The sequence below is a fragment of the Neltuma alba genome, unplaced genomic scaffold (assembly GCF_004799145.2).
Source record: "Neltuma alba isolate B1F8T4 unplaced genomic scaffold, ASM479914v2 tig00008199_pilon, whole genome shotgun sequence".
Classification (NCBI taxonomy): Eukaryota; Viridiplantae; Streptophyta; class Magnoliopsida; order Fabales; family Fabaceae; genus Neltuma; species Neltuma alba.
Window position 1 is genome coordinate 2,857 of NW_021634967.1, and position 14,359 is coordinate 17,215.

The 14,359-nt window shown below is 36.2% G+C and overlaps 4 protein-coding genes across 4 annotated transcripts; all 4 read right to left on the reverse strand.

Moving 5' to 3' along the window:
* Positions 1-1,924: 1,924 nt before the first annotated feature.
* On the reverse strand, positions 1,925-5,342 carry LOC114753825 (17.3 kDa class I heat shock protein-like). The gene is made up of 2 exons (XM_028942543.1): positions 5,336-5,342; positions 1,925-2,652 (listed from the first exon to the last, which is right to left on the reverse strand). The coding sequence occupies exon 2, from the start codon at positions 2,644-2,646 to the stop codon at positions 2,176-2,178; it is 471 nt and encodes a 156-aa protein (XP_028798376.1). The 5' UTR covers positions 2,647-2,652; positions 5,336-5,342; the 3' UTR covers positions 1,925-2,175.
* On the reverse strand, positions 2,095-9,694 carry LOC114753824 (17.3 kDa class I heat shock protein). The gene is made up of 3 exons (XM_028942542.1): positions 9,186-9,694; positions 7,476-7,485; positions 2,095-2,105 (listed from the first exon to the last, which is right to left on the reverse strand). Exon 1 carries the CDS (start codon positions 9,673-9,675, stop codon positions 9,205-9,207), a length of 471 nt encoding a protein of 156 aa, XP_028798375.1. The 5' UTR covers positions 9,676-9,694; the 3' UTR covers positions 2,095-2,105; positions 7,476-7,485; positions 9,186-9,204.
* Positions 5,419-6,352, reverse strand: LOC114753827 (17.3 kDa class I heat shock protein-like). The gene has a single exon (XM_028942544.1). The coding sequence runs from the start codon at positions 6,203-6,205 to the stop codon at positions 5,738-5,740; it is 468 nt and encodes a 155-aa protein (XP_028798377.1). The 5' UTR covers positions 6,206-6,352; the 3' UTR covers positions 5,419-5,737.
* LOC114753828 (17.3 kDa class I heat shock protein-like) lies at positions 5,724-13,133 on the reverse strand. The gene is made up of 2 exons (XM_028942545.1): positions 12,585-13,133; positions 5,724-5,744 (listed from the first exon to the last, which is right to left on the reverse strand). The coding sequence occupies exon 1, from the start codon at positions 13,050-13,052 to the stop codon at positions 12,585-12,587; it is 468 nt and encodes a 155-aa protein (XP_028798378.1). The 5' UTR covers positions 13,053-13,133; the 3' UTR covers positions 5,724-5,744.
* Positions 13,134-14,359: the final 1,226 nt, after the last annotated feature.

Below are 14,359 nucleotides of genomic sequence, written 5' to 3' on the forward strand. Positions count from 1 at the left end.
GTTCCCAATCACCACGTGACACAATGTTTATCAACAATTAACCAATAACCAACGCGTGATTGCGAAAGGCACGTAACCTTATCCAATAATCCATAAGGGTTTCTTAATTACCTAGAACTCTCTAAACCTTACAACCTCAGGCTTCTTAAGTAACCTTAGCCTCGCTTGACCCAATCCGAACAATCTCTCATTGTTACTCTCGTCCAACTTGCAATATGAGCTGAAACAAATTTAAGATATTGAGAATATACGAGTGCTTAAATCAATAGCTTGACTCGGGGCTCCTGTCTAAATTAAGCGACGAATCCTAACCTAATATTCTCCGGAATGTCTGACATAATTGCCTCTCTCTATGTATATTGATGTTATTAAATTATGCGCTAAAATGCAAAATTATTCAAGAAGTTTTCACCTATAAGTGCCGGCCACCAAAAGTTTTCAAAAATACAAATGAAAACTTCTAGAACAAATGTTCTTAACTCTTAAATTGGCCAACGGAAAAAAAAAAAAAAACATTTCCGTAATTCTGGACACTGACGTTCCTCAATCCTCGTGTAAGTATTTAGGTCGTCATCAGTCATCACCACGTTGCTTATCTAGACGATCCCTAATCACCAAAATTAGTGAATATCCATTTAATATCAGGTGACCAAGTACAAAAAATAACAGCAAACCCCTTTTTAACTTTATATAAATCCCATATTATTTTCTGTGTATATACATAAATCCCATCTTATTTTTTGTACTTGTCTGCAGTACAACTTTATAGAGAGGACCGCCACTTTAGGTTTTTCGTTTAAGCAAAGCACGAAAAAGAGGGTTCTCTCCAACAACGCACAAATGGATACGTTTCAAAACTACCGAAACAGCCCAAAAAGTGCAATCAACCTCGCGGCGGTACGATACTGCAAACATAGGGGGTGAAAAACAACCCAATTTTGCATGCAACCATGCCTTCAAAATTATGAACATCTCTATTGATTTCATACTAACGCGCTACGACCGTATTCTAAGGTCTTCTTTTTGGACCAATGACAATGTATTGCAAAACTTGCTTGCAAATCAACTTTCATGAACTTAATCGCTGAAGTGTTAAGAGAAAAAGCAATTACAAAAGCAACATTATGAATCTATTTCACTCCAAAATCATTTATTGAAGTTAAGTTTACAGGCACACATAACATATTATACAATAGACGACCATCCTCTGTTTTTTTCCATCCACACCAGAAAGCTGAACATCCTATTATGCAGACATTGACCTTCTATACTAAGACAAAGTGACACAACGTCGAAAACGAACACAGAAGACAGTAGAATTCACCACTCGTGTAAGTATTTAGGTCGTCAGCAGTTATCACCGCGTTGCTTATCTAGCCGATCCCTAATCACCAAAATTAGTGAATACCCATTTAATATCACTTGACCAAGTACAACAAATGAAAGCAAAAGCAAACCCTTTTTTAACTCTCTACAATATGCAAATCCCATCTTATTTTTTGTACTTGTCTGCGGTGCAACTTTATAAAGGGGACCCGCTACTTAAAGTTTTTCGTTTAAGCAAAGCACGCAAAAGAGGCTTCTCTCCAACAAAGCACAAATGGATACATATCTCAAAACTATGGAAACAACCCAAAAGCGCAATCAACCTCCCGTCAGCACACTACTGCAAACATAGGGTGTGAAAAACAACCCAATTTTGCATGCGACCATGCCTTCATCACATGGAGGAACTTGAGGGGAAAGCAGAGGAAGTTAGATTACTAATACCAAATTATGAACATCTCGATTGATTCCGTACTAACGCACCACGACCGTATTCTAAGGACTTTTTTTGGGCCAGTGACAATGTATTGCAAAGCTTGCTTGCAAAGAATCCATAGACCAAGATCAACTTTCATGAACTTAATCGCTGAAGTGTTAAGAGAAAAGGCAATTACGTCCAAAAGCAACGTTATGAAATCATTTATTGAAGTTAAGCTTACAGGCACATATAACATATTATAGAATAGACGACCATCCTCTGTTTTTTTTTTTTCCATCCTCTGTTTTTTTTTTTTCCATCCACACCGGAAAGCAGAACACCCTATTATGCAGACATGAACCTTCTATACTAAGACAAATTAACACAACGTCGAATACGAACACAGAAAACAGTAGGATGCATTCCTTGTTTTAGCCAGAAATCTGGATGGCTTTAACATCGGGCTTCTTAACTTCTGCCTTAGGAACAGTCACAGTGAGCACACCGTTCTCCATGGAAGCTTTCACCTGATCCATTTTAACATTCTCCGGCAGCCTGAACCTCCTCATGAATCTGCCGCTGCTTCGCTCGACGCGGTGCCATGTGTCGTTCTTGTCTTCTTTCTCTACGTTCCTCTCTCCACTGATCTGAAGCACCCTGTCATCTTCGACCTCAACCTTCACCTCATCCTTCTTCAGCCCTGGGAGATCCGCCTTAAACACATGCGCCTCTGGGGTCTCCCTCCAATCCACCCGTGTGCTCACGAATGCAGAATTATCCCCAGAAGAAGTTGACAGAGAAGAGGGGAAACGAAAATCTTTGAAAGGATCCCAGACGTCGAGAGAGGAGGGATCAAAGACGCTGCTCCTTCGGCCCCCGAAGAAACTGGGAATCAATGACATTTTTAGCTTTTAAGAGTGAAAACGAACCAAGAAATATTCCAACAGATACCAGTACTGCAACTCGCAAATGCTCTCGATCGCGTTCTTCCTTGACGCAACGGACAAGGGACAGGTTGGGTATTTAAATTGATGGAAGGAGAAATCTCGGACTTGCGAGTGAAGTAGTGGGAATTCGAGAATGTTTGGGAATGTTCAAGGCCAGCGTCCACCGACCTCCATGGAAGTGTCCAGAATCGAATCCACATAACTCTAAAGCCCATCTCTTTGGATGCTGGCGATGTTGGCCCCGGGTCCAAAAAGTGATTTGGGGTGCTTTTAAATTAATGAGTGATTATAAACGAATGTAGCGAATCAGAATCCTTATTTGAGAGTGAAGTAGCGGGAATTCGAGAATATTGACTAATATCTCGTAATGTGACGAATTAAGATTCGAATCCTTATAGGAAGAAGTACCGATATTTAGTGTCTGACAGTGCCTCAAATAGGATTACCTCCAATAAGAGGATACCTGTGCTTTAGGGAGAGAAAAAGAATCCTTATTGAAAGAAGTGCTTCTCTAATAGGATTGTTTTTAATAAAAAAAATACCAATATTTTAGCAAAAAAAAAAAAAGTAATTATGGGTAATAAGTATATTTATGCCGGTACAACTTATAATAATTCACCACTCATGATATGGGGATCGTTCTAAGGGATTATTAAAGATCTATATTGCTTGTGTTGCAACACCACGTCTAGGTTCAATTAGAGTTTTAAGCTTGAGGGTCCCCCTGTTATCGAGCCAAAAAATAATAAATGTAATTGAATATTGATTGAAAATGTTAACATTTGAAGAACAGTTTCAGACATCCATGTGGTATGATCCTATCAAAGCCATTAATATACCAAGTTTTAATTTCATTTTCTAATACAATATGTCCTTAAATTTATTTTAACTATTTTCTCTATAATTTAATTATCTGTCGTACTCCCTAATCAAAAAATTGAAATCAGTGGATGTGAGTGCATAATTGGAAAAAAAAATAGTAATTACTGTTATTTCACCCAAGAAAGTAGTAATTAATGTTATCTTACAGACTTACACTTCTAAAATAGAATATAATTAGGCATAAAAATTTAAATAGTAATATTTGAATATTCAGAGGGAGCTTATGTATGAAGATAATTTTTAGTTTGAAGTTCAATTGGGAGCCCTTTAAGGTTAAATTATGAAAATTTGAAAGCAAAACCTTATCTTGAGTACTTTCACTCTCATGCATAGGTACATACATGTGTGTGTGCGCGTGCGCGTATATATGTCAATTTATCATATGTTCAATACGGTTCTATTTTTTTTTTGCCAAAATTTCCAATTTCTTGAAGCACACCATATCATTTTGACGTTTTAATAGTTTAATTATAAGAAAAAAAGTTAGATTATTCATGCCTTTTGAATTGATAATAATCATATATTTGAGTATGCACAATGACAAATTAATGTTGATATATTGATTGTTCATTGATGTTACATACTTCCATCCAAATCTTTTCAGGTTCTAGGTGGGGGGTTCAGCTTCAGTTTTTTCTTTTCTCTTTTCCGGATGAAGAACCAGAAATCATTAAAATAAGGCTTTGAAAAATTGCTTTAAAAGGATGACTAACAAATAAACTCAAAGAAGATATAAAAAGCAACCCTAAATGAAAATGAAGCAACAGCCGGTGTTAATGGAAAGGATTCGAAAGAGCAACGCACAAAAACCAGAAATTTTCTACGTACTGTGCTGGAAGAAGGATGCAAAGCTTTTTTAAAAAAAAATTATAAATATTCTCTTTTAGCAGGGATAACAATCCAATCCAATTCAAGATATTATTAGCCAACATTTTTTACAGACGTCTCTTCCCACAAGAATTCAAATAAAAAATTAACTTATTTCATCAGACTTAAATCTTTTGTTTTTGCTGATTTAGTAAGCAGCGCCTAATTTCAACGCTTGAGATTATCGTGGCTATGAGGCTTTTTAAGGTCGGCCATCCCTCAAACGAGTTCAAGACGGTGCTAGTTGGTTCTATAATGCAGGGCCCAGCAGCGTCGGTGATTGATCTTTTTCGGCAAGTGCCTTATGAAAAACAAGTACGCACTCTCATATTTTTCTCAGAGAATATTCCTCTATGTTCTCGAGGAGTTGCTGTTATGGTCTTTTAATTTTAATTCATGCGGTTTTAAATGATTGCTTTTGGTTTCGACAATTTCACAAAATTTTTATCTGATTTTAACAAATGATCCATCCGCTTTAACAAGTTATATCTATAATCCCTATATCACGTGTGCTCATCTAATTACCTACGTGGAAGTGAAGGCATTTCAAATGAGTGACATTTTTTAGGGTACGTAAATGGTTGAAGACTTCAAAGTTAAAATTTTTGGCCACTCTAATTCAACCTTTTTGATTATGTAGTTTCTTTTTTTGTTGGCCAGTTCGAATTTCAGACTCGCCCTTCAAATGTAGGTTAGAGAAGGCCCACTTCCCACGCAGATGAACTGATCCTTTAAGCTGAGAATTTTCGGAAGACGCTTTAATGCGTCGACGTGTTCTCATATGAAGAGAGAGGAGACAACTCCACACACTGAAGCTTGAAAGCACGCAAAAACAGGAAATGGAAACATATTAAATCACTCACTTGCCTCCGCAATCTGAAAATAGCGTTTGAACCTTTTGCGTCTTAACCCCTGGGATATTAGCAAGATTGAGTTCGAAACTTTTTCAGAGTGAAATGCAATTTGGACCTCCAACTCATCTAAACATTCCATGATAGACAAGCATTTTTCATTTACAGCGCAGAATTTGAATTGCTTAGACATCAAACATTAAACGAAGTCAAGCAAAAACAACAAATCAAAGATAACAAAAAAGGCACACTTTATTACAATAACACAGATCAAGACTCATGTAAATTTACACAGACACACACGCGTCAAAGCTTACAGGACGCTCTCCTTTCAAGACACACCTTATTGCAGAGCACACTATTTTACAAACATAGACGATTCAGCACTTACAAAGACATGCATATTCTCCAAAACAAACCCACAAAAACCCTGATTACCATTCTTTTTAAGAAATCTGGATGGCTTTAACATCGGCCTTCTTAACCTCTGCCTTAGGAACGGTAACAGTAAGCACACCGTTCTCCATGGAAGCCTTCACCTGATCCATTTTAGCATTCTCCGGCAGCCTGAATCTCCTCATGAATCTGCCGCTGCTTCGCTCGACGCGGTGCCATGTATCGTTCTTGTCTTCTTTCTCCACGTTCCTCTCTCCGCTTATCTGAAGCACCCTGTCATCCGCGATCTCAACCTTCACCTCATCCTTCTTCAGCCCTGGAAGATCCGCCTTGAACACATGCGCTTCTGGGGTCTCCCTCCAATCCACCCGTGTGCTCACAAATGCAGAATTATCCCCCGCGGTGGTTGACAGGGAAGAAGGAAAAGGGAAATCCTTGAAGGGATCCCAAACGTCGAGGGAGAAAGGATCGAATACGTTGCTCCTTCGACCACCGAAGAAACTTGGAATCAACGACATTTTCCGATCTTCGACCTTGAGCAAGGATTATATCAGGAGGAAAGAGTAGAAATTGCTTGGGATTGCTGCTTGATTTCTCAAAGTAGTGACGTTTCTGTACAGGTCACGGACGGGATACATCAGCTATTTAAAGCAATGGGAGGAGATTTTCCGGAAAGACCTACATTTTTCCAGATTTTTCTTTTGGGAAAACTATATTGGAGGTAGTTATACTTTTTTTTAATTTTTAATTTGATACCTATGTGTTTTTTTTCTTAACTAAATCTTTATTTTTCCTCTATTAACATCATTAATCCTTATATAGAGACTAAAAATATCAATAGAACAAAGTTATAAGAGTTAATGTTGTTAAAAAGATAAAATTAAATGTTTAATTAAAGGAAAAAAAATACATAGGTACCAAATTAAAAATTGAGAAAAAGTATAGGTACTTTCAATATGGTTTTTCTTTTTCTTTTTAAAGGCTTATCATGCGATTAGACTAGGAGAGTTTCGAGCTTGACCCGTCCATAGAAAAATGTGGAAGAATCGAGATTATTTTGTATATGAGGCAATAAGCCCAATTAATTGTCGACCGAGTTTCTTTTATGTCTTTTTGGGCCCTGAAATAATCTGTGTTTACTTCTTCACCTTCTTTTTTTTTTTTGACCTGACATCACCTTTATCTTATTTGCAGTTGCCAACGCATTCAAGTGGTTGTCATAAAACATATTTCAAGGCTGAAAAATCTATGCATTGATATAATCATGTAATCTCATAATCTAATTTATTAGCTATAACCTTTTAAAAACTCGTTGAGAATTAGATTTAATTTTAAATACAAGACTTAATCCAACTTGTCTATGAAATTTATAGTATTTTTTCAAAATAATCTTATTAATTGTAAAAAAATTTATTTTTTATTAAGAGTTAATTTTAACGTACATATTAAATAAAATAATTTAGAAAAATCAATACACATGTGTAATAAGTATCCAACTTAACCAATTTTATTAATCTTTTCAGATTAATTATTCAACTCTTATGTTAAAGATTCAAAATAATATTTTAATTGTAAATAGAAAGGTTATTACAAACTCGAATTATATGATGTTGAAGCATACAGACTCTTGTGATTTTTGTGACAGTCAACAGACATTTTTGGCTTCCAACTAAAAGGCCAGCGTTGACTAAATTAACGCGTGTTGGTAATATTGTTTCGTTTTTACTACTTTAATAGGGACATTGCTCTGTTGTGCTATAGAATTCAGAATACCAAGCATCTATTCACAGAAAATAGTCTTTTCTTTTAATTCTCACATCTTAAAATTAAATTATTTATGAGACAAATTGGGACAATCCCGCCCTAATAACCAAAATGGGATGACCTCTTCATCCCGTGTCCCATCCCAACTATCTTTTCCTTTTGTTGAATTTTTTAGTTCAAAACCAATTATGTTTTACATCATAAAAACTCAAACTAACAATTTTATAAAGAAAATATATAAAAATTGGTTAAAAATTGATAGTAATAAAAAAACTAACAAAAAAAAATGTCTCTCTGAAAAATATATAAACTCAAAATATCTCCTAAAATACATCACATTACCCATATAAAAGTTGCGAACAACATAATTATAATGTTATAATATTATTCTATTAATAATAAATAAAATAAATTCATAAAATTATAAAAATAAAATATCAGGACAGAACTGGACCAAAATCCTGTCTCGATACATTTTTATCTCAACCCAAAATAATTGGCATTGAGATACTATGACCGAACACGAGTGACCTGCTTCAAACCGAAGCCATAATTTCCGATGTCAGATGATCGAATTAATTAGTGACCTGACTCTTACACGGGCGCCCAGGCAAAACCGTTCTTTAACTTCCTATATAAGAAAAAAGAATCTAAAAAATTCTTAGGAATATGGAAAGATGGAGTTAAGCTATGATTTGAACTCCGTCTTTTTTTTTGGTTTTTTGCTAAATGATTTGAACTCTGTTAATCACGCACTCATTACAGTTTTTTCCTTTTCACAACAATATTCATTCTCGTTTCAGATATACTCTTCATATCTTAAATATAAAATCCTTTTTGTAGTGTAACTTACACTGTAAAAAGGGAAGTTTACATGCCAAAAAATGATTTTATTAGATAACTACCTATTTTATCTATCATTGTTTATCAATATTTCAGTATATTGACACGTTCTGTTAAATTCTTCTCCCTTTTTTCCCACGCAATCAATAGCACTGTACAATATGAAATCATCAAAGCTGTTATTTGATCACTGATTATCGATTTACCAGTCTTTACTTGAAATACTCGCACAATAGAGATGAAATTATTCTAGTGCGGGTCAAATTTTGGCAGGGAATATATTTTTCACTTTCCACGTATTAAGATAGATAACGAGAGAATATGACTTGTTCAAATTAAAATAAAAACAAAAAATTCGGAAAAAATAATATTAAGGTCATGTTTTCATCTCTAACATTGATTACGTTTTCTGCCACCAGAAGAAAGGCCATGTACGCATATTAGTGAAGTACGTCTGCACAAATTTGTGAAATCTGCCTGCTACACCTACATTCTCACTCCCTGCTTTCTCAAAGGTCCAGACGCACTTTCCAGATGCACCACACAAGAACACTCTGCAATTACCCATCGACCTTCTTTAATGTTCAATCCAAACTCTGATTGTGACGCTCGAATTCGCGTCAGTTGTTGGGTAATGCAAGGGAAAAAAAGACGTCGACGGATTTTATCGAACAAGAACTAAAGGAAATTAAGTTTATATCTTATCCAAAACCACACTCATCATTACTCACAAGTAACTTTACACGGACAAGTTATATGACAGATCACAGTCTCTTTCTTTGTCCGCTCTTAAAGTAACGATTGAGACGAACATTCTATTTTACAAGCATAAAAACCGATACTTCTAATGTGACGGATAAAAACTCGTCAATATAAAACCAGAAAAGAAACCAGAGAATGTCGTTTATTCTTAACCAGAGATCTCGATGGCCTTAACTTCAGGCTTCTTCACCTCTTCCTTCGGAACAGTGACAGTAAGAACCCCATTCTCCATGGAAGCCTTCACTTGATCCATTTTGGCATTCTCCGGCAGTCTGAATCTCCTCATGAATTTGCCGCTGCTTCGCTCAACGCGATGCCATGTGTCGTTCTTGTCTTCTTTCTCCACGTTCCTCTCTCCGCTGATCTGAAGCACCCTGTCATCTTCGATCTCAACCTTAACGTCATCCTTCTTCAGCCCTGGGAGATCCGCCTTGAACACATGCGCTTCTGGGGTCTCCTTCCAGTCCACCCGAGTGCTCACAAACGCAGAATTATCCTGAGAAGAAGTTGAGAGAGAAGAGGGGAAAGGGAAATCCTTGAAGGGGTCCCAAACGTCCAGAGAGAATGGATCGAAAATGCTGCTCCTTCGGCCACCAACAACACCCGGGATCAACGACATCTTCTAATCGTAGAGCGTGAATGTGTATAACAATTGAAGATAGGAGAAAGTGCGCACACGACTTGATCGCTGAAGTTGATTACGATTATGCTTCTCACCATTGCCGATACATCGGCCATTTAAAAGGAATGGAGGGAGAAATCTAGTATTTTGAGGTCGGTTTTTGATATTTCCAGAAGGGCCCCAGTATTTCGCGATCTTACTTTTCCAGCCAACGTCTTGATGCTTTGGTACCGATTGGAAGAATCCAGATTATCATCCGAGCTGGGGACTGGACCCACAACACCTAAAAAAAAAAATAGAAAAAGAGAAGATTCAACCACAGAGTGATCTTGTTGTCTACCAAAAATGTAAAATATTTTAGAAAACTCAATTAAATTACATTTATTGTTTTATTTATATAATGTAATGATAATTAAGGGTATAAAAAATAAAAAAAGTAAATCCTATTTGGACCTGCTTAAAAAACAGCCCACCAGGAAAAATGCAACTTCAGGATGAGTTTTGGTAGAGATGTAATTTAGAGTGCAGGGATTGTATTCGGAGATTGGTGTGGAATTTGAAGGTTCCGAGACGTATACAGGTTTTCGTACGGATTGCCATTCATGGCAGGCTCCGTACAGCTGCAGCACAAAATAGGTTATTTGGTAGAGAACAAAAATGTTTGAGAGGTGGAGCTGATATTGAGAATCTGAGTCATGTTCTAAGAGAGTGCCCTGTGTTGAGAAAAATTAGGAATGACCTGGGGATAGCCAACTCTAATGTGCAGTTCTTTAATGATAATATGATAGAGTGGTTTATACACAATCTGAAGAGCAGTGATTATAGAACTGGAGGAACAGTGCTTTATTTGAGGAAGGATTTTGTCTGCCCACAAGCCCTGACATGATTATCAAGAAGCATATGTTTGAATGTGGCATACTGGCAAAAAAAATATGACAACAATGGTTTATGCAAGCAAGTCAAATATGTGAAGTGGGTGTTTCCTCCTGGAGGATGGTCAAAACTAAGCTTCGACGGAGTTGGCAAAGGCTGCCCAGGTGTGGTGAGGCGTGGAGAAGTGCTTCGTGGCAGTAGCAGCGAGTGGATAGGTGGCTCTATAAAGAAGGAAACTCTAATGCTTTGATCGCAGGGCTCTGGGGAGCCATTTTTGGGCTTAAATTAGCCCAGGAACTTGGTATTCATAAAGTTGTGGGGAAAGGGGGCTCTGTCACTGCGGTAAGATGCTATTGCATTATTCATTGTCGGCTGCGTGATGCTCATAGAAGTATGCAGCTCCTGTTCTCTCATACTTTCAGAGAACGGAGCTTCGTAACGAACTGGCTTGCTAATAAAAGTCTAAAATATATCTGGATAATCTTATTTCAAATAATATCAAATATTAAACATAAATACTCTTTCTATTAAAAATTTAAATCTTAATTCAGCACGTCACATTATGAGAAGCTAAACCCAGCTCCTATTACTTTACTTCCAGATATCATATGACTAATATGACTAATGATTGGATGATTGGGTGTTTGCTCGTCCCCTACCTGTAGGGAAAAAAGGAGACGTAGTTTAAAGATAGTCAACGGTGTTTTATTTTTTTATGATGGAGTTGGAATTTTAATTTTAGGATTCATAATCTTCCAAACGTTTTGATTCTAGGTTCATTTTTTCCCCTTCTTCTCAGCATTCCAGCTTCTAGAATATTTTTTAAAATTTTTTACCTAAATAGGAATAGGATAAAATATGTGCACTGCAATGTTGATAAGATGCAAGTGATTTATCAAAACATTTATGATTGAAAAATATCCCGTAAAATTTAAAAAGAATTTAAACTATTGTAAACTAGCAAATATTATATTGTATGAATATTGAACTTTAAAAAAAGTTGATCTGATTTTCATAGAAGAAAATATAATAAAGATTCATCTGAGGTAATTTCAGATAGAAAAGGGCACTGGCAGTGCTCATGAGGAAATTAAATTAGACAACATGAAGTCACAAATAAAAGGGCCAAAAAAACACCAAATTGAATGAGATTTTTTTATTAATAATTTTCCCAATAAATTTTTATTGCATTCTTTTCCTGATAGTGCGAGCTTCATATAGCTATTGTATTTTCTCCGGAAAAAAGCAAAAGACCTTTTATTCGTTCCCCTTTTTTATTGCTTATGTAGCTTATCTTTTAGACTTTTTTTTGAAGGAGGTCTGTTACTAACATGTTTACTTCCATTATGGGTAACGTATTTGGAATGCCCACTTTAATCTATTAGTGTGAAAATTAATATTAAGTCTATATATAATACTTATTTTATATGTTTATCCTTTTTTAATAATAATTAAATAAGAAAGTGAGTGAAAGAATTAAGAAAAATTATTAAAACGTTTGAAAAAATATTAACTACTATGATTAATATTCTCAACCTATCAGATCTTAAGACCATAGGAGAATCAATTATCCAATTCAGTCAAACTTCAGTAGAAATCAATTTAAGTTCTTAGGGAAGCAAAGAAACTATGGACAGAATGCCCCCCAAATTCGCCCGGCAACGCAAGATGCCGCTTTTCAGAAGACCACGCTGTGTCCCATTACAGACTCAATGAAGCAAGCTTCCCGCATCCATGCTCGGGAAATACTGGACTGTGAAAAACTCAGGCAAAAACACAGATTGGAGAACAATTACAACAAGGAAATGACGCTCTATATTATTTATTCCCCAACCACAAAACTACCAATTTTACAGATTATTTATAGTATTACAAACGACAGTCTTTTCCCGATCCATTCCAAAGGTAATAACTCTCAGAAACACACTGCACACAAACATAGACACTCTCTCACTTCTCAGTTCCAACTCCACACATACATTACCCGGGGGGGGGGGAAGAAGAAGCAAAGAATACTACAATGGCATTCTCTTTTAAGAAATCTGGATGGCTTTAACATCGGCCTTCTTAACCTCTGCCTTAGGAACGGTGACAGTGAGCACGCCGTTCTCCATGGAAGCCTTCACCTGATCCATTTTAGCATTCTCCGGCAGCCTGAACCTCCTCATGAATCTGCCGCTGCTTCGCTCGACGCGGTGCCATGTGTCATTCTTGTCTTCTTTCTCCACGTTCCTCTCTCCGCTTATCTGAAGCACCCTGTCATCTTCAATCTCAACCTTCACCTCATCCTTCTTCAGCCCTGGAAGATCGGCCTTTAACACATGAGCTTCTGGGGTCTCCCTCCAGTCCACCCGTGTGCTCACGAATGCAGAATTATCCCCAGAAGGAGTCGAGAGAGAAGAGGGAAATGGAAAATCCTTGAAGGGATCCCACATGTCGACCGAGAATGGATCGAAAATGCTGCTCCTTCGACCACCAAAAACACTTGGGATCAGCGACATCTTTTGAACTGCGGGCTTGAGTGAATCTAAAAACGATGAATAGTAAGATGTTCTGAGACAAAAGACTGCCACTTGATCGCTGAGGTTATTGCTGCTCTGATTAAAAAGACGCTGGATACATTCGGTATTTAAAAGGACAAAAGGGATAATTCTAGTATTTTCGAGGTCGGTTTAATGCTTCCAGAAGAACCCCCTCTCGATTTTTCTTTTCCAGCTGGCGGCCTGATGCTTTTTTTTATTTTCCCTTTTTGATATTTGCTAAAAAGATAATATATTCTATAAAATTCAATTATAAACAGCTATATTTATATCGGCAAAACATATGCTTATATGTATCGTGTAGAAGATTTGGCATGAATATTTAAAAAGTGTATATATATGTATAACTTACTTTGGGAAAATGTAACTTTAAAATAAATTTCAACAGAAACGTAATTTAGATATCATCACTGGTATTTTAGGAACCTTTCATAGCCTATTCGTTCAATACGCAAAATAATAATTTTTCACTCCCTAATTTTCTAATTTTCTTTTTCAGAATAATAGTATTGAAGCCGGGACGAGTGGAGGGTAAGGACTAAGGAGGCACCCTCGACCCCATGTCGCAACTTTTAAAATTAGCCTATTTTTAACTGCAAGTGTTAAATTTTAACGCCCTGAATAAAAAGAACTTATATTAATTGTGTTTCTTCTCTTTTATTTTTCTAGTATTACGTCAATATCATTGGATTAATATCATTATTGGTTATCCGGCCTTTGAAAGAAATTCCAAAAGTATTATATGGGAATTTAGAAATCTGCTATTTTGATAGAGAAAAGAATCCAGAATAAAATAATTTTAAATATCGATTCATCGGTGAAAAACTGCCTCTAAATTTTGAATTACAAGAACAAAAACTTTATGTGAGTGGTTAAAGCCTCAAAGAAGAATTAATTTTTCTATTAGTTTTATTATTTATGAATTTGGCTTCACTTTAGACTTAAATAATTAACACTTTTCAGTTTATATAGAAAATAAAAAGGTGGTTTATCGATGTCCAATATTAATTAGACAATAACGTCACTTGGGCTTAAGCTACTCAATCACCATTTCAAAAGCTTATGAATTCGACTCCTACAATGAATTTGTCATAAATAGATTTAGAATCTTAGGGCCTTCCTCCCTGTCTTCCAAATCCCAACCTCCACCAATAAGATCCCATCAAATTTTAAAAACAAATGAACAATGCGATTAAAATTGAGAAAAGAAAATTAAAGATGCAACAGAAGGAAGAAAAAAAGTGCTCCAACTTATGTTTTTCTTGACC